Genomic DNA, 19,890 nt, shown 5'->3' with positions numbered 1-19,890 from the left:
GAGGGATAAACATGGTTCGCCACAGGTTTAAACGATTACTTGATAAAAATACATTTCCCAAGAAGACTGATATCTCTGCTATTTCTTTTTTAATATACATTCTACTGCTGAGAATGCACCACAGAAGATGAGTGATTTCTCAGATGCATTTATCCATTCATCCATCCATTTTCTTTTCCACTAATCTGTTCAGGGTGGCAGGGAGCTGGAACCTATCCCAGCTGACTTCACGCGAAAGGTGGACTACACCCTGGAGTGGACGCGTTATTTTTACAAGGCACTATTTTTAGTTCTGACTTGTATGCACAGCAAAACTGATGCAGATATAGCTGCACTAGATACATCTCCTTCAAAAACTGTACTTTTGAGTTTAAACAAATGTTGGTAATAAGCTTCCAAGTTAAAAAAGGCACGAAATGTTCTCTTTTTTTGTATCGAAAAAATATGAAACCATGACACGAAAGTATCCAACAAAAGTATCTAATTTATATATACAGTGGAACATTGATAAATCCATTTTTCACTTAAAATAATGTTGCCATAGTCTGTCAGTTCCAGTATTGGCCACTGTTGTTTACTGGCGCTATGGTGCAATGCAGGCAGAGAATGGGACTGACGTATTTCCGGGTCACAGATATACAATATGACTAGATCCAATTTCAAAAGACGTGCCTCCCATCCCTACTTGGCGGCCATGTTGAATGTGGGGCATTGACGTGGTGGCCATGTGATGATGGTTCTATCTATTGTCTTTTGTGCATAGAGCAAGAGAGAGTGGGATGGCTCTCAGGAATACAAAACACAAGTCTTCGGAGTCTGGAACATGCTATTTTTGTTACAGTAACAGTTTTTGTTGCCAAGCCATTTGCTTTTGTCAACAGATTTGGCACACTAATTCCTCGGGGCTCATGCAAGCGACTCGACTATGTACCTCAACAATGTCACCATGACCAAGCACGTGGTAAGTTTGAATAAAATGTGTAACTTTCCAACATTTTCAAGCTTTTTAAAATATTTATTTCCAATAACTTTGTACTGTACTGTGCGTATTAAGCCATGAACAAAAACTGTTGTACTGTACAGTAATATGGCTACACTTGGCCTAAAAAAAAAGTGCTTCAATATAACGAACAAACGGCTATATCGGACGACTCCCTGCCCCATTAGTTTGTTCTATCGAGTTTCCATTGTGTTTGTATACACACACACACGCACACACGCACACACGCAAACACACACACACGCACACACACACACACACACACACACACACACACACACACATTTACCTGTACAGTTACATGAGATCCAAAACAAGCACAATGTCAAAAATCTGCCTGCTCAATTCTGATTTATTTTCGTGGACATACATTACTTTGCAGTATTGTTCAACTCTTTCTATAAAGTACCTGCAAAGGCAGCTATTTTATTCGTAGTAGTCAGTTACCAGAGACATCTAGAAGAAAATATAACTTTTTTACTGTTGGTGAAAAAACCCCAATATTAATTTAATTCACCATAACATTGTTAAACATTCTCAAATTCATCTTTTGTACTGTGCCAAGTGCTGATTGTACGTCCTCTCTTACTTTTGAAGGCTTTGGGTGAGGTTTCGCTGGTGGGCATCTTTGGTGCAAGCATACGCTTCCCAAACACTTGAGCATCAAAGCTTGCATAATCGAAGGACACCTTGGAGTACTTCTCCAGCTCCTTGGCCAGGTTGGCGCGGGGTGTGGTTGGCGCCATGTTGGGCCTGTAGCTACCATACTGGGGCATCTCCAGTTGCTTTACGAAGCACATGGGCCTACAAAGATGACAAGGAGCACGTGTCAGGGTCAAACACTAATGAGAGAATAGAGGAAGAAATGGAGTCAAGGATGACACAATCAGAACACAAAAAACAACAACAAATGAGAGAATAAGAGAGGGGGGTACGGCGTGACAGTGAGAGAGGGAAGATAGGGGCAACAGTGTACTTAGTGGGAGTGCTGCTGGATTAAAAGCTCTCTTATCAGCAGAGGGCACATTTGCATGCTGTACAGCATGGAATTTATGAGCTTTAAGCCCTCTCGTTTTCCTAAAGAGCCAGCGCTTTTGTCAGACCTGTTGGTGTAAATCTAGTGATAGAGCTGAAAGAGGCATAAGGGTGAGGGGGAGATGGGGAAAGAAAAGAGGAGGAGGCTAAGGGAAAAAAACAGAAGGGGGAGTGGTAAAAGGAAGTGTTGGGGTGGGGTCACCTTCCTCTTTTTCTTTCCTTTCCTCCATCCCCCTCCTTATCTCTGAGCTTTCCACCCCCTTTGGCCCAGCCCCCTTTCCTCCTTCTCCTTTCGCTATCTAATACTACATATAGTCTGTGGTCTGCCATCACATGTTAATTAATAATAAGCTACATGACCTAGCCTGAAGTCACAATGCTGTCAGAAAGGTCCTCATACAGGATGCGAATAAAGAGATGGCCTAACAAGACCATTTTTACAAGAGCATTTATCACAGGGGGGTTGATCCTTTTTTTATAAACACATTAACATGGGTTCCATTGAAACGTGGCTTGAATGTTGAACGCTTGTGTTCCATGCAACACACACGTCTCAGCTCTTTTCACACCAAGGGAAGATTTGACTTTAATGTGACCCCCAACAATGCCTTGTAGCTTGAATAATTAGCATCTTTGCTACATTATTAATTAAAATACCAATGAGGAAGAGCACGGACTTAGCAACTTAGCATAATACAGATGTCCCATTTATGCTAATCATCATTCTTTTGGCCATAATGAGGGTGCCTGGCCAGCTGGGGAGATAAGAGATATTCATGTTAACACAGTGGCACTAATGATTAGACAGTCCAAGTGGATGCTTCAAGAGTTTCCTGAATTCAACAATCCGCAAGCCAGGTACTAAACTCATAAAGATCCCGGCAACCAACGTCACAATTGTCACGACATGAACATTTCTCCCTTTACAAAGATAGCAATGCACAGTTTTGAAACTGTCACATATGTATTTTAACAATTTGCTTATCATTGTGTTTGTGGTGTAAGAGAGGAGAGAGAGGCAAATTATTAGAAAAAAAATGGTATGCTGCAGGTTTATAAAACTCTACTAACTAAAAATTGAAAGAAAAGTACTGGTACTTAATTTGCATTTGCACATGGTTAAAATGTGGTAAACTGGTGTAATATTCCCATCTTTTCCTAAAATAATATCAGATAATATATATTTGTTTAACACATTTTAATCATGTGCAACCGGTATACATGTTCGAATTACGCAAATTCAAAATACTTTTTTTCAGTGTACAATGATACAATGATTAAAAACAAAATTTAAGGTGAGTAAAGGTAAATTTTTTGATAAAACTCTTGGACTGAATGTTATGTATTGGGTAGCTGGGCTCTGCTTTATTAATTTACATACAATCCATCCATCCATCCCTTTTCAATACCGCTTGAAAAGCGGGGCGCTGGAGCCTATACCAGCTGACTTCGGGCGAAAGGCGGACTTCACCCTGAACTGGTTGCCAGTCAGTCGCAGCTTGGATGAAAGGAGTTCAGGGATGATGGTGTTGAACGCTAAGCTGAAGTCCACGAACAGGATCCTCGCGTAGGTCTCTGCACTGTCAAGGTGTTCTAGGATGAAGTGCAGTCCCATGTTGACTGCATCATCCGCAGACCTGTTTGCTCGGTAGGCAAACTGCAGGGGGTCCAGCAGGGGACCTCTGACGCTCTTGAGGTGGTCCAGCGCGAGACGTTCAAAGGACTTCATGACCACAGATGTCAAGGCGACAGGCCTGTAGTCATTTAGACCCGAGATTGCAGGTTTCTTGGAGACTGGAATGATGGTGGAGCGTTTGAAACAGGATCGTACTTCGCACAGTTCCAGAGATCTATTGAAGATCTTAGTGAAGACTGGGGCGAGCTGGTCCGCGCAGACTTTGAGGCAGGATGGGGACACAAGGTCTGGGCCTGCCGCTTTGTTAATCTTTTGTTGTTTGAAGATGCGTCTCACATCCTGTTCGTGGATGGTTAACGCAGAAGTCGGTGGAGTGATTGTGGTCGGTGGTGCGGCTGGGTGGGTGTGGGTTGTGAAAGTGTCCTTTTCAAATCTGCAGTAGAAGTTGTTCAAGTCGTTGGCTAGTGTGCTATTATTCTCAGCTTGTGGGGATCGTTGCTTGTAATTTGTCAGTGATTGGAATGCATGCCAGACTGATTTAGAGTCGTTAGCGCTAAACTGTTTTTCCAACATTGCTGCATAGTTCCTCTTTGCAATGTTAATTTCTTTAGTCAGCTGTTTTCTAACGCGATTATACAGGGCCCTGTCCCCGCTCTGATATGCGTCCTCCTTGGCTTGGCGAAGCTGCTTAAGTTTGGCAGTGAACCACGGCTTGTTGTTGTTGAATGTGCAAAATGACTTTGTTGGTACACACGCATCTTCACAGAAACTGATATAAGATGTGACAGTGCCCGTATATTCATCCAGGCTGCCAGCTGAATTTTCAAAGACACTCCAGTCTGTGCAGTCTAAACACTTTGAAGTTCCATCTTTGCTTCATTGGTCCACTTTTCCACTGTTTTCACTGTCGGATTCGCGCATTTAAGTTCTTGCCTGTATGTTGGTATTAAGTGAATTAAGCAGTGATCAGACGAGCCCAGAGCTGCACTAGGAATGGCACGGTATGCGTTTTTTAGCGTAGTATAGCAGTGGTCCAAAATGTTATTTTCCCTGGTGGGACAGTCCATGTGCTTGTATTTCGGGAGTTTGTGGTTGAGTTTAGCTTTGTGAAAGTCCCCGAGAATAATGAGGGGTGAGTCCGGGTGTTTTTTTTTCAATTTCGTTGACTTGTTCCGCGACCATTAGCAGTGCGGCGTTCGTGTTAGCTTGAGGCGGAATATAGGCTCCAGCGAGAATGAATGATGCGAACTCACGCGGCGAGTAGAATGGCTTACAGTTCAAAAACAGCGACTCCAAATGCAGTGTGTGCTGAGCTCCGTGACGTCCATACACCATTTTTCGTTGATATAGAAGCATATCCCGCCGCCTTTTGTTTTCCCCGATAACTCTGTGATGCGGTCTGCTCGGTGAAGATGAAAACCCGGAAGCATGACGGCGCCATCGGGTACAGCGTCACAAAGCCAGGTCTCCGTAAAGCACATGGCGGCGGAACGTCCGAAGTCTTTATCAGAGGATGAAGCTCGTCCATTTTGTTGGGTAGGGAGCGTACATTTGCGGGGTGAATGGACGGAAACGGCAATCTGTATCCTCTCTTGCGGAGTTCCACCTGGATGCCGGCTCGCTTCCCTCTATGGCGTCGTCTCCGTTTCCATGCGCCGAGGACCGCGGTCGCTGTTCCGCTGAGTAACTCGGGGAAAAAACTGAGCGTATATCCTTTACACATTGATGTCGGTTTTTGATGCAGTGCCGCCTGAGGGATCGAAGGTCACGGGCATTCAATGTCGGTTTTCGGCCTTGCTGCTTACATGCAGTGATTTCTCCAGATTCTCTGAACCTTTTGATGATATTATGGACCGTAGATGATGAAATCCCCCTAAATTCCTTGCAATTATACGTTGAGGAACATTGTCCTTAAACTGTTCGACTATTTTCTCACGCACTTGTTCACAAAGAGGTGAATCTCGCCCCCTTTTTGCTTGTGAATGACTGAGCAATTCAGGGAAGCTCCTTTTACACCCAATCATGGCACCCACCTGTTCCCAATTAGCCTGTTCACCTGTGGGATGTTCCAAGCAGGTGTTTGATGAGCATTCTTATACTTTCTCAGTCTTTTTTGCCACCTGTCCCATCTTTTTTAGAACGTGTTGCAGGCATAAAATTCTAAGTTAATGATTATTTGCTAAAAACAATAACGTTTATCAGTTTGATCATTAAATATTTAGTCTTGGTAGTGTATTCGATTAAATATAGGTTGAACATGATTTGCAAATCATTTTATGCTGTTTTTATTTGTGTTTAACACAATGTTCCAACTTCATTGGAATTGGGGTTGTGCTTTGTACTTAAATAATGAATACAAAGTGAACAAAAACACAAAAAAGTCACGGTACTAGCACATTCAGAGTCAGCTTTACCAACCCTTATCAATTCATGTGTTCAGCTTGTTGATGTGATGTGACATTTTTTGACACACACCTGAGAACTCTGTCATTGGGACTTCCTTTGAGGAGGTCGCTCCCAGGCTGAGGGATCTGCTTGTCGTGGGTCTTGGACAACTTCTCTGCCGCTGCAATGGGACATCCTGAAAGACTTGAGAGGTTGGAGGAGGAGAAAGATGAATATTTAGAGAAAGAATGCTGACCATGTAAAGCTGCACCACACTGATGTGGACTGACACAACAACTGCTGTCCTGGATACAGTATATAAATATATGAGCTTGCAAATAGCACAAAGGCTGAAAACCCTGCCTACGTATAACAAAAACAGATGTACGCACATACACGGTGCTGTTATGTGTGCATACCTGCGGTGTGTGTTTCGGTTGCTGTTAACATGGCCCTGACCAGTGCAGCCAGGAGTTGGACATTTCAGCACATTCTCATGCATGGCCAGAACTGAAGAGACACGAGCACAATGACACATAAAGGTATATTTTTTTCATTCTATGGTTTATTTGGTCCACATTTGTGCCCATATTTCAAACTTTCCATTTTCTCCTGATAATTTTTGTGATGAATGGATTTACGTACATTATTTGTCACCCAAATAATCTGAAAAACTAACCAATTCCTAAGAAACTGTATGGAGGGAAAGTGGAATGGGCAAAGAAAGGGGAAAACATTTTGGTGCAGCGCTTGATATCAGATCCAATAATTATTTTTTTTTTGCGTGTGACAACACCAATGCTTCCTCTCCGTTAGATGCTTGCCAACCACCATGTAATGAGCATTATGGCCAACTACAGAACTGGAGTGGGCTTTTTTATTTTAACAGCAAAACAAGTGTCTACTACTTGCCATATTATTCAGGCGACTTCACTCGAAAGGAGGAATCTACCGCTATCTGGCTGTAATGTTCAACACTACTGGATAGCGTTATTTTAGTTTTGACTAGTATTGCAATCATACTTAAAGTATGATGCAATTTGATGGGTAAAGTATCTGTAGAATAGCACAACAGTAACGAAAACAGAAGAAAAAAATAACTCCTATATTGCTACAATTTTAACATCCTGCTTAGTTTAGTATACTTCCAGTCTGTGGATGATCTATGAATCTGATGCTTGAGAGACCAAAGCAACCTTACAGCCTGGGACAGAACAATTGGGAATAAAATCAGGATTAAACTACCTCTGTGAATACAATTTGGTGTCAGCATAAGGAAAACAGGTTTCATTCACAGTAAAGTGCTTTTGACTGTTCCCTCTCTGTTTAAGTTCATCCAGAAGAAAACTCACTCTCAGGGGGGATCCTGTCCTTGTGAGGGCAGCCTGACAGGCTACGGTGGTGGGGGTACAGGCCAGTCACATGACCTGTTCCGTCACACCCTGGGGTGGGACACTTGATCTCCCTCTTCTCTGGCCGAATACTCTCTAGATAGAGAGATGATGCATAGATTACAGAAAGCAGAGAGTGAAGTCGAGCAAAAAGGAGGATGGAATGAGAAAGGAGGACAAAAGCAAGTGGTTAATGTCATCAGACAGTCTGCTTGGCTGAGCATGAAATCTAGACATACAGTAGTGTATTTTGTGTTTTGACCGTGCAAAGGCGCCATCTGTATCCGTTCTTCTTGTATTATGTGTGTCTGTTTTCAGGCAATATGACATTTTATTGTCTTTAATACCTTTATCACAATGTCTGCCATATGTTTAATATATTATGTTAGATAACTGAATCAAAGTTGACGGGTTTGAACATTTCCACATACCAGGGGTTAGATCCTGTAACGATGTATTTTAAGATACTATAAGATATTTTAACTGTCAGCAGTGTTAACAATACAGGGTGTGTTCGGAAAATTCAATCTGACGCCCTCACTCTACTCTGATAGCGCGAGTGTTCTGACAGGCAGAGCGTGCTCCCTTTCTTGGAATTTAGGAACTTGAGTGCAGGAATAGTGAATGAGGTGGCTCAAATCCCCCGTTAGCCAACAACCCTTACATCTTGCTTGAACAGCTTCCATGCTTGTCCTGCCTGCTGCCCTGCCGCTGTGTCTCCCCAGTCACATGGGCCAGAGTACGCTCAGCCACTGCCAGACTGTGGCGCTCTGAATAACCGAACAGCACATTCCAACAACACTCTGAGTTTCCAAATGGACCAGAGTGTAGCAGAGTGCGCTCGGAGTGCAAAAGCTCAGGCATTCATAACCCATGTAAAATAAATACCCTACATCTCTGACAGTCAACCAAAAGCAAGCATTATTAGATTAGAATATGATTCAGCTCTCATTTTGAATCTCATTACATTGTCCAGGCCTATAATAAAGTGTCTGGTGAGACTGCAGCAGTCTCTCAACAACATGTTATACACAATTAACAACGAACATTGTTCTTTCCTGCTACTGGAGGTAAGCGCCATTGGCGTCGGAGCACGGAAAGAGCAGCAAGAGGATGGTGTGATGCTCTATTGGCCTTCAAATTGAATGTTAATGAGACATGCATCCCCTAATTAAGGTTGAGCAGTACAAGAACATCACCACAGGAGGGAGGGGAGGCCAAGGAGAGGGCAACACTAGCAGGCATGTAATAACAGTACTGCTGATCGAGAGAGGAGCATGATGAGAGGGCAGTGTGCTAACTGAGAAATACAAGCCTCCATCACACATAAACAAACAACCTGTGCTTCGGCCTTTCCTTGGCTTTCTCTCTTGCTCGCATGCTCCCGGCTCTCCTAAGCCTTCTCTCGTCTTCTTCTGTCATAATAGTAGAGCAAGGTTGTTGATCTTTAGCAGGCTTTGTGATTCATTGCTACGCCTCGAGTTCACTTGGTACATGACACGGTGCTACTGGTGTACTTGAACATTTCGTTGTATAGAATAATAGTTCTATAATAATGGTATCACAAATCTTGTGATCATACGCACTGAATTATATACTGTATAGTGTACCACTTTTCAGGATAAAAATATCAAACAAAACATAAACCAAAATATCAACAACAATAGAAAGAAGGTACCGCGGTACATAGACGTACAAGTTTTAGTCGTTCTGTGACTCAATTTGCTTGTACATTAAATTAATTTCCCCATTAAAATATTAAAATACCATTAATCTGTTCCAGCCCCCCACAAAAAAAAAAACACCACATTTTCAGGTTAAATATTTTTTTAATTTAAAAAAGTTAACACCACGCAGGCACGGAGAGAACATGCAAACTCCACACAGGCGGGGCTGGGGATTGAACCCGTGTCCTCAGAACTGTGAGGCTGACGCTCTAACTAGTCGGTCACCATGCCGCCAGGAATAAACTTGTTTTATCAAATAAAATTAAGCCTAATGTCCTACATCCTAGTACAGTGGAACCTCAATAGACTGGACTAATTGGGGCGGGAGTTCGTTCGATATAGCCGATTTTCTGTTACACTGAAGCACCTTTTCTTTGACGCCGTATGCACCCATATTGCACTTCAGTACAAAATTATTGTTTTTTTAGATTTTTTTTCATGGCCTAAAATGCCCAGTAAAGTACAAAGTTATTGTAAGTCAATATTTAAAAAAAGCTTGAAAATGTTGGAAAGTTTCACATTTTATCCAAACTTACCACGCAGGTGTGCTTGCTCATGGTGACATTGTTGACGTACAGTACTCATCATAGGCGAGTTGCTTTCATGAGACACTGGGAATTAGTGTGCTTCTTAGTTCCAAATCTGTTGCCAAAGGCAAACGGCTTGACAAAAAAAACTGTTGTTGTACTAAAAATAGCATGTTCCAGACTCCAGAGACTAACACAGCAGCCATGCCTCTGTCTATCTGCTGCGCTCTCCGCACATTAGACAATAGATATAACCATCATCACATGACCCCCACGTCAATACCCCACATTCAACATGGCCACCACTTATGCACAGGAGGCACATCTTTTGGGATTGGATCTAGTCATATTGTATAACTGTGACACAGTTTTTTTTACACACTAAACTACACTTGTGTATAAGTAGACTATTAGAATTATAGCCACTCTTTATTGTATCACAAGATACAACAACAGATATACTGTAGGCTGTCTGTTCATACTTAGTGGTACAAGAATTACAAATATTTAGTAATCTATAGTATAAATTATTTGTTTATGAAAACCCAATGATCACAATCACATGCAGTCCAACCTACCAACAACTGTCATGTCTAAGGAAGTTTCTGCTTTGTTTGTGTAGTCTGTCCTACCTTTGAAGTAGCTCTTTCTGATGACATCAAGGTGCTTAGGCCGGTCTTCCATGGTGAAATATCTGTGATGCTGTATATCGGGCACACCTAGCAGCTCCCTGGGCCCGGCCGGCTTCACCTGCTCCGCCTTGAGAGCAATGGCTTGCTCGAGGAGGCCCAGGTTCCCTCGGGTCATGTCAAACAACTCGGACTCATCTGTGACGGTGGAGCGCTGGGAGAGGCTGTCCTCGTCATCGTGCTCATTGTCACCATCTACATCATCAAAGTCTTTCTCATCAGACTTGTCAGAATGCACCTCGATAATGTCAGGGGAAGCAGAGTGGGAGACTTTGTGGATTTGAAAGTTATCCCCTCTGGGATTTGGTGAGTAGTTCTCAAGTGGACTGGCCACGTGGGAGATGTAGTTTAAAGGAAGGCAGGCCTTGTAGTTATGAAGTGGTTTGTGGGAGTCATAACTCTCAAGTGGAGTGGCTGTAGTCACGCCGTAGTTGTCATGTGTGTTGTAGTCCTCCAGAGGACTGACCCTGTGGTCTTCAGTCTTGATGCGTGGTCCCTGAGCTGCTGTGGTGCTGGTGCTGGTGCGGACAGCAGTTGGTACATTTGGGTTCACCTCCTCATCTTTCTCCTCCTCTTCTGGTGTGTTCTTTCTCTGCTGTGCTGACACTGCTGTCTCCTCCTTTTCATCTGCTGTGGGTTCATGGTGGACCTCCTTGGCAAGAGGTTCTTGCTCTCCTCGGTCATCCACCAACTCCTCCTCTGTCGCCTCTTCCATGTCGTGACCTCTGCCTACTACGCCTTCCTCTGCCTCAGCCGTTTTCCCACCATGCTGCTCCTTTACTTTTTCATTGTGTTCAACTGTCACGGTGACATTCCCCTCAGTCTCCATAGCAACAGGCTGCGGGGCTGCCACAGTTGGAGCATCGTTGTCGTTACCGGTAGCAGGGACTCGGCCGAGGTGGAGGAGAGAGTTGGCCACTTCTTCAGCATTCAGAGAAGGAGACTGACACTCCTGTGTCATTGGAGGCTCAATGATGACACACTCTTCTTCTGTGAATACAGAGACAGTTCTATGTGCCAAATGTCCATTGAAATAAACTTTAGCTTGATAATGAGAATGAATGCAGCACTACAAGTAAAAAGAAAGCTTTTTCTCAAGACTAAAGGAGGAAAAGTACCTCTGGTGATGACATAGTGAGGTCAGCAGGGTTTTCTAAGATCGAGTCTGATACTTTGGAAGAACATTTAGGACGTGATAAATATTTTAACCATTTCCATCCATCCCATTTTATGTACCGCTTATCCGAATTAGGGTCATGGGTGAGTTGAGCCTATGAAGCGGGATACCCTGGACTGGTCGCAAGCCAATTGCAGGACACATATAGACAAACAGCCATCACACTCACATTCACAATTTAGTGCCTTCAATGAACATATGTTTTTGGAACATGGGAGGAAGCCGGAGTACCGGGAGAAAACCCACCCACGCATGGGGAGGACATATAAACCCCACGCAAGAAGGATGGAGTGTGGAACCCCAAACCTCAGTACTGTGATGCGGATGTGATAACCACATGACAATTATATACTCTAAAATTATATTCAAGGTAATCTAAGATTATTGTTTTGATCAAACTGTGGAAGACCCTAAAATGAGTGTGAGAAGACTAACCTAAGTCCTTACGATTTGCTGATTCTTCCCTCTCCTCTTCCTCCTTTTGCTGACTCTGTGTCTCCTCATCTTGTCCATTTGTTTGTCCTTCATGTTTTAGGTCTTCCACAGTCTTCTCTTCCACTGCAGCAGTGTCAATATCGTCCTCATCCTCCTTGCTTCTGCTTCTGTTCTCTCCATCCGTCTCGCCCTCTCCCTCACCTTCACTACTGACATCACTTTCTGCGCTGAAACCCTCATCCAGAGCCAGTTTGAGGGGGTGGGACTTCCTCTTGGATGTCGGCCGCTCCATTTCCTGTTCCTGCTCTGCCTCTGCCTCCTCAAGTCGGCGCTTTCTGGCTAAGGGGCATCCCAGAATGCTAACAGGAGAGATGGGAGGAAAGAGAGAAGACAATTGTGTATGATTGAAGTCATGCTGGAGAGTGGACTTGAAGAGAGCCTGAGGAGGGCGCCATGCTCACTCACTATCAGATATGGCAACCAAACTCAGCCAATTGAGTGAAACGTTTAATGAACAACTTGTATGGCGAGAGCAGCGAGGGAGGCAACAGAGGGTGAAATCCAATAAACTCCCCCTTATTCTCACCTGGGAGACAGCGAGTAAGATTGAAGGAGGATCTATAAACAAAGTGCATTTGAAATTGCCCGCTGAATGACTACATATGTAAACAGATAGCTAATCTCTGCGACACAATAAAGAGGAGTCACAAGTCAGTGAGCTGCCTGCTCTCAGGAGCTCTCGTGAGAGTGAGCGAGACACACGAGGAGGATCGTAGCTGGATGGAACATGAAAAAAATCACTTTTCACTGCTGCAGTGTTTGTGCTCTTTTTCAGTGTGATTTATTGTATATAAGATCCTTCAGCAGCTATAAATAAAAGTCAGTCAAAAGTTTGTCTCAAGGTCTGAGAACTGTGGTTTTGAACTGATGCCACATGTACTTAGGTCAAGATGCTCAGGAATTGTAAATAGAATGGCTGCATCTCCCAATTTGAGTCTTTTGCTGAAAGAGTCAAGGTTAAAGACTCATATGAGCCTGTGGGGTTTGACGATCACTGTTGTGTTTCCACTTTGCTACTTGCATATGGATCCTACTCACAATTAAGAATGAGAAAACTTTTAAGGTAATTCATGAGGCAAGCTTTTGGCGCTCAATTTTTTCGTGGAAATGTTTACGCTACACAGATTTCTTTTTTTTCTTTTAGAAATATAATATGTGGTAGATTAGTAGAAGGTACTTTGAGAGACAGAACATATTTCCCCTCATTGCTGAGAGTGTACGATATCAGGATGTTGTCTGTCATGACCTATGTAAGTTTAACTGTGATGTCATCTTACTAAAGATTTACAAAAACAATTCTCCCAAGAAAGCATGATGGTATGGATCAGCGATGATGAGGACAGGCAAACAGACAAAGAAGGACAGACAGTTTTTTTTGGGGTTTTTTTTTTTTGGTTTTTGTTTTTGTTTTTTTTTTTTTTAATCTGCCCTACCTTCTGTGTCGTGAGTATCTCCCACTGATATGGCCAGAGCCATTGCATCCAGGGGTGGGGCAGCTGGATGGGATGGATGGAGGGTAAATATGTTTAAGACGTGGTGTATTGTAGTTATCAAGCAAAATTAATGACAGTGACTGGAAGCAAACCCCCCCTCCACAAAACAAAGGCATGCAAAGCAAGCACACACGGCACAGGGATGCACATGCACAAAGGCACACTTGGTCGCTGATATGTATCCACATGATGCATGAATGCAGGTGGCATTAAGCCGGGAGAACATAATATTGTGTCGTACATCAAGCCTGGCCTATATCCTGTTACCATGAGTGATAATGATCACCCAAGACCTGCTGTAATTTCCCCTGCTCTGCTCTCCTCACCATCACTATCATCAGGCAAACAGCCCACCTACCCCACCATCTCTGTCCCTTCACTCACTCCCTCTGATGCAGGTTGCTATGACCCCTCAGGATGGTTCATTTCAATTTTCATTAACATACCCCAACTATTCCTCTTTCTTACTCCAATTATCCTTAATATGAAAAAACAACATCTGGATTTACATTGAGGGCCTAGTGTTTATTTATTTTGGGCGTTCGGAGCACAGGGCAACGTTTGGGTGAAGACTATCAAAATGTATAGACGTGGCAATCATTCAGAAGGCAGGAAGAGGAGAAAGGACATGGAGCTGTACGACTAGCGAGCCCTAAAAGCCATGACGTAGGTACAATGAGAAGAGGAGGACGTGTTGCAGCTCCTCCTGGATCCTTCATCTGTTTTTGCAGAGATCATATGCCCCTTGCATTGGATCTAATGTGTGTTCATAGCGGGAAATAGCAAAATGCAGAAGGAAATCAATAGCCAGTTTGAGGCATTGAGCAGAAGCTTAGAAGAGATAAGAACTAAAAAAAATTACTGTACTAATATGGAGCTTCACCTAAAGAAGCAGAGTGCCGAGGGTGCTTTGCTATTTTGCTATGCTACTTTGCTTTGCTTGCATATAAAACAACTTTATAGAAAATGAAGAGGAAGGTGTTTTCTTACCTCAGCTCCTGTCCTACATGCTCAATAGGAACTGAAAGAACGAGGAGGAGGAGAGAAAGAATGGGGGGTGAGGGGGGGGGGGGGGGGGGGGGTAGACAAAGGTGAGCTAGTGTTCCGAAATCTGTGCAGCTAAAAAAAATCTGATCAATAAATCACAAATGCATACAAATCCCATGAGGCTTCCACATAAAGGCTTGCACACTGCTGAGCCAAACACCGACACACTCCCCAGTTCACATATTGTATAAACACACATACAGTACTTTATCTAACAAAGGCAAGCATAAAAACAAACACAAGTATAAGCGAACGAAAAAAAAGTGAATGTGACAATCATATGCAGACATCAGCAAGAAAGAAAATTATGAATTATTGCATTTTAGATGGACTCAGTGGGCAGATTAAAAGAAAACACACATTAACAATAACAAAAATATCACTGTTTTCCAGGGTCAAATTAAAGTAATTGCCTTGAAAACACAAATCAAGCTGGGCTGTCCATCAGCACACACATCACTGTCAGCTGGCTGACAGCATCGCATGAGAGTTTAGCAACAGAGTGAGTTTGGAGAAATATTACATTTTCATTTGGTGCAAATCAGAAAACAATACAACTCTGGAGAATTGAGCCAGGGCTCCAATATCTCATGCGTTAATCACATGTCAAAAATACCCCACATACTGTATCGAGATACACCACCAGACACATAGTGCGTGCGTGTGTGTGTGTGTTTATGAAGCATCTCAGTTTCTCCTTCTTTCATCATTCCGTAGAGATGAATCTGAACTGCAGCTCGGCCACAATGCTTCTAAACAACTAAAGGCAGCAAACCTTTCACTTAAATCTCAGCAAGAATGCAATTAACTGCATTCGATATGGAACTGTACGACAACCCAGTTAAATAGTTTTTTATTTGGGCTGTACAAAGTTAGAAAATAGTGGAAATGCTTGTGAGCTGTTGAAATCTTCAGTCGGACTGATTGCCAGTCAGTCACAGGACTTACACATAGAGACAACAAATCAGACTAACACCTCCAGACTATTTCGAATCTTAAATGAATTTGACAGACAAGTTGCTCGACTGTAGAAGAAAGCAGAAAAACACTCAAGCACAGGGTGAAAATGCAAATTCCACACAAGTTGAAGCCATTCAGGCTCAGACCTTCAGAGAATTTTCGTGTTTGTTCTTCAGGATCATTCTTACACTTGTGAGTTTTCATGGGTTGGACAATATCCTACCCATTTCTATATTTTCTGACATTGTTAATTATGACAACGTTTTTGTGTTTTAATGCAAACAGACATGACCTGACCTAACAAAGAGAAATGATGCTCACCTCTGATTCCCTTGGACCGAGTGCGAGTTCGCTTGTCATCACTTTCTACACTCATCTGAGGGGGAGAGAGAGAGAGAGAGAGAGAGAGAGAGAGAGAGAGAGAGCGAGAGAGTCAATCAATTCTCAATTAATGAAGCTGAAATAATGACAGAAGTAATCATTTCTGAAAGTCCTTCGTCATACATGGTTTCTGAACTGGTGGGTTGGGGGTATGGGGTCAAGATATACCGTTGTGCCTTCTTATTGTATGAATAGAGAGAGACAAGTGTGGGCTTTTAGAGTGGGAGCCCAAGTTACTTTTAAAATTCCCTCCCTTTCCACGCCCTCCATTACACCACATGCAATTGGCAGCAGTGTGTGGCGAACATGTTTGTGTATTACACAGGAGGCAGGCGGCCCTGGCTGCACAGGTGCCACAACCATGAGTGAGTGGGAGCATTGGAAATCAGAACTTTGAATATTATATTCATGATGCAAAATCATACATCCGCTAAAGGCTGCTTAAATAACACTTGTATGAAGTGAAATTGTCCTTGTGTGTGTGTGTGTGTGTGTGTGTGTGTGCACCGCTTAGTCCTAGCTCGGCTTTTAAGCCACAAAAGAGCAGGTGTTAACCCAGTACACACACACACACACACACTTTGACAGAGGGTCACACCTCCTTAGTGCTGCACTCCAAAGCTGTCATCAGCTTTGATTACTGGACTTTATTTTATCACAGGTTTGCCCCTTCTTTTTTCTTTCCTCATGTTTTCCACTTCCGAGCTCCTGTAAAGCTACCGCACACCCCATCCCACCCCACCCCGACCCCCTCTTTGCCCAGGCACTTAACTCCTTTGTGTTCCCTCGATCATCAAGCCGCCATCACCACAGCGGGATTCGAAGACAAGGCCCCGCTTCTCCTCTTAGTTTTCCCCCTTTCCCCCTTTCCCTCTCTCTTTTTGGCAAAGACCCTTTCCTGCTTATAGACTACTTATGAAAAGAAGGAGCGAACGAGGGATGAGAAGACGATGAAGCATGTTGTTGTTGTCGATAAGGGCTTTTTTTCACCCGGGGTAAGCTTTCATTAGCCTTTAGAGTGAGGCCGGAGGTACAGGTGCAGACAGAAAAAGTCCCTTCTGCGCGCGGCTTCCATGGCCTTGGCCTGCGCCCGCTTTCTGCCACTCTTTTAGATCAGGTCCTGTTAGTGTGAAGTTGTGCAACAAGCCGCAGCTTTGTACCCCATCTGAAGGAAGTAGTCGACTCTCTTTGTACCAGACTTGCAACGAGGAGCTGAGTGGATAAGAGTGCAGTGTGAAGTGTTTCCCTGAATGTGCGTGCGCTCCCTCACACAAATGGGCCGTTCTGTGAATGTACCCAATCAATTAGCTGGGCTTGGTATTGGAGTTTAAAAGCAGATGAATGAAATGGTGTACTGTACAGACCAAACCAAAGTAGGTGGATGGGTACAGATGTAAATAATGCTATTGAACTAACTAAATGGGTGTAAGAGAAGGTCTTTGCTTGCTTTGCTTGCTTTCTTTCCCCCATTTCTTCCAAATGGCTTCTGCTCAAACCGATCAGCCGTCAGGAAAGGGCATCTACTGCTTTCATGTTTGTGTAACCATAGCTACGCACATTTAAATTGGTAAGCACATCCGAGTTCTTTTCTTCTTCCCGTCCGTCCCTTTTCTCAATTCCAACTCATTAAATTTGTATGTGTACAAAGTCATAGTGAGTGGATCCTAATGCAGCAGGGCGGGCCTTCACCTGATTTTCATAATCTCTTTGAAAGGGGCCACTTCTAATGTATGTTCAAACTTGTCCTTTGTACCTTGTTGTCTCTTAAGCAAGACCCCTTGTACAATGTGCACAGAACTGGCAAAATCTCATGCATAAAAGAGAGAAGGAGGGGATGAAAGAGAGAATATTGAGTCCAAGTGTGAATGGAAGTGTGTGACATTCGCAGCATATCATGTGTGACTTAAACTCCTGTGAAATGTAATGCGGAATGGAAGAATAAAAGCACAAGGTGGAACGCACAGCTCATCCCTACAGGCTGTGTTGTACATTCTCAATTACGTTTTGTGTGATGCCTTGGTGTAGGAGGGTTTTGCTCTACACTGTCACAGCTCTATGTAAATGTCTCGCTGGGGGCAATGACTTCAGAGAGAAGGTCACCCTTCGTCTCTTGGCTCAAATTAATGACTCTTTCATTCATTTTTAGGTTTACATGGGAGAGAGCGAGATAGAGAGAGAGGGAGAGAAAAGAGAGTTCCAAGGACTTATTGCAACTGGTGACGGAAGACTGGCATCACCAAAAAGGACCCGCAGGCACCAGCTGCCAATCCGCTATATGCGGAACGTCACATGACCAAACCCAGAAAACAGGTTAGTGGACTTCCTTTGTATGCTACGTGAATGAGCATGACTACAGTTTGATGACATGATTTTTTTTCAAGCCAAACTTGCTAAAACTGTGTTTTCTTTATGGCTGGTGTCTTCAGACAAAAGTTACAAATGTATATGTATATCATACAAATACACAAATACAACCACGATATCATATCGTCAATATGATACATGTGAACACCAACGAAGCGTAAATATGGAATATTGTCATCTTTGGAGGTTCTGCGGTGACATCTTGTGTTTAAAAAAAGACATTGTAGACGTTTAAAGTTCCTGCTGTGTCTTTGTTCCGTTCTCTTTCGCCATTCACCCGACCTGTTCGGCCAAATGCGGGAGTAGGCTGCGCATATACCGGATGAGAGGGGCACTTCGCACTTCTCTTCACCGGTGCTGACCACGCCAGGCAGCATCCGTCTTGGATTGGCTCAAAACAAGCCCTTCCTTGGTTTCATTTGAGTAACCAAGACACACAAGACAAAGCAGTAGCGCGGCGGGAGGAGGGCTAAGTATGTCTTACTCTCTTCATTGAAGAGCAAGAGCAAAAGAGCAGACCTCCTACTCGCCATTAGTCGCCCATGGACTCGGATCACAAATGCAAGTTACTGTAAGTGGGTTTTCCTAATGGTCCACATATGCATAACAATGAGGCAGTACCACTCATTTCTCACAGCCTACTATTGAAAACTGAAATGAAATGTAACAATGTAAGATGACATGTTTTATAAAGCTGTAATAATAAGAATGTAATAAAATGACAATACTAAAAAAAGGTACAGTACTTTCAATCTATTTATTTGTTTGTGTTGCATTAAGAAAAACAACTTGGTAGGTAGAGGGAAATAAATTGTTTAATTTTGGGAGTGCTGTGGATACTTTTTTCTTTTATTGTTCTGGGGCGGCGGCACGGTGGCCGACTGGTTAGAGCGTCTGCCTCACAGTTCTGAGGACCAGGGTTCAATCCCTGGCCCCGCCTGTGTGGAGTTTGCATGTTCTCCCCGTGCCTGCGTGGGTTTTCTCCGGGCACTCCGGTTTCCTCCCACATCCCAAAAACATGCATGAATTGGAGACTCTAAATTGCCCGTAGGCATGACTGTGAGTGCGAATGGTTGTTGGTTTGTATGTGCCCTGCGATTGGCTGGCAACCAGTTCAGGGTGTACCCCGCCTCCTGCCCGATGACAGCTGGGATAGGCTCCAGCACGCCCGCGACCCTAGTGAGGAGAAGCGGCTCAGAAAATGGATGGATGGATGGATGTTCTGGGGCCAAGCTTTTGACAAAGTTAAAAATAGATCAATAAATCTAAATCTAAGTTTTGACCACAGCATCCTCTGTACTCCAGTTCTGATTAAGGCGGTTCTATGACCGGTGCCATACAGTGGGGATGATAGAGTGACAGCACCTCTCCCTTTCTCCTCAGCTCCCCCAGCAGCAGAAATCAAACCAAATCAATAAACGTCATCTTCTTAGATGAACCTGAGCCATCAGGGGGGAGCAAAACTACTTTTACTGGGCCCAAGGGGGAACGGCCCACTCTCCCTCGCTTCCTCCTCCTTGTCCTTACTACCCCCACTCATCTCTCTTTCCTTCTCCCCCTCAAACCCCACCATCTCTTTGTTG

General features: G+C 43.6%; 1 protein-coding gene and 1 long non-coding RNA gene across 11 annotated transcripts in view; one reads left to right on the top strand and one right to left on the bottom strand.

Annotated features, from left to right (window-relative positions):
* Nucleotides 1–19,890, bottom strand: part of myt1b (myelin transcription factor 1b) — a 162,636-nt gene that overhangs the window by 17,571 nt on the left and 125,175 nt on the right. For 7 of the 10 annotated variants that reach the window (XM_061793462.1, XM_061793510.1, XM_061793521.1 and 4 more), the window contains 9 exons: nucleotides 15,884–15,938; nucleotides 14,546–14,576; nucleotides 13,496–13,558; nucleotides 12,003–12,361; nucleotides 10,334–11,380; nucleotides 7,409–7,543; nucleotides 6,476–6,566; nucleotides 6,147–6,260; nucleotides 1,590–1,804 (listed from right to left, as the gene is read on the bottom strand). In XM_061793462.1, the coding sequence (XP_061649446.1) occupies nucleotides 1,590–1,804; nucleotides 6,147–6,260; nucleotides 6,476–6,566; nucleotides 7,409–7,543; nucleotides 10,334–11,380; nucleotides 12,003–12,361; nucleotides 13,496–13,558; nucleotides 14,546–14,576; nucleotides 15,884–15,938 (2,110 nt within the window). The remainder of the gene's footprint in view (nucleotides 1–1,589; nucleotides 1,805–6,146; nucleotides 6,261–6,475; nucleotides 6,567–7,408; nucleotides 7,544–10,333; nucleotides 11,381–12,002; nucleotides 12,362–13,495; nucleotides 13,559–14,545; nucleotides 14,577–15,883; nucleotides 15,939–19,890) is intronic. The other 3 variants (XM_061793480.1, XM_061793500.1, XM_061793543.1) reach the window with 3 other exon arrangements.
* On the top strand, nucleotides 794–19,387 carry LOC133487246 (uncharacterized). The gene is made up of 3 exons (XR_009791271.1): nucleotides 794–961; nucleotides 18,090–18,253; nucleotides 18,614–19,387. It is a non-coding gene; the product is annotated as an uncharacterized LOC133487246 (long non-coding RNA).

The sequence above is a fragment of the Phyllopteryx taeniolatus genome, chromosome 1 (genome assembly GCF_024500385.1).
Source record: "Phyllopteryx taeniolatus isolate TA_2022b chromosome 1, UOR_Ptae_1.2, whole genome shotgun sequence".
NCBI classification, from domain to species: Eukaryota; Metazoa; Chordata; class Actinopteri; order Syngnathiformes; family Syngnathidae; genus Phyllopteryx; species Phyllopteryx taeniolatus.
This window is presented reverse-complemented; position numbering and strand designations above follow the sequence as displayed.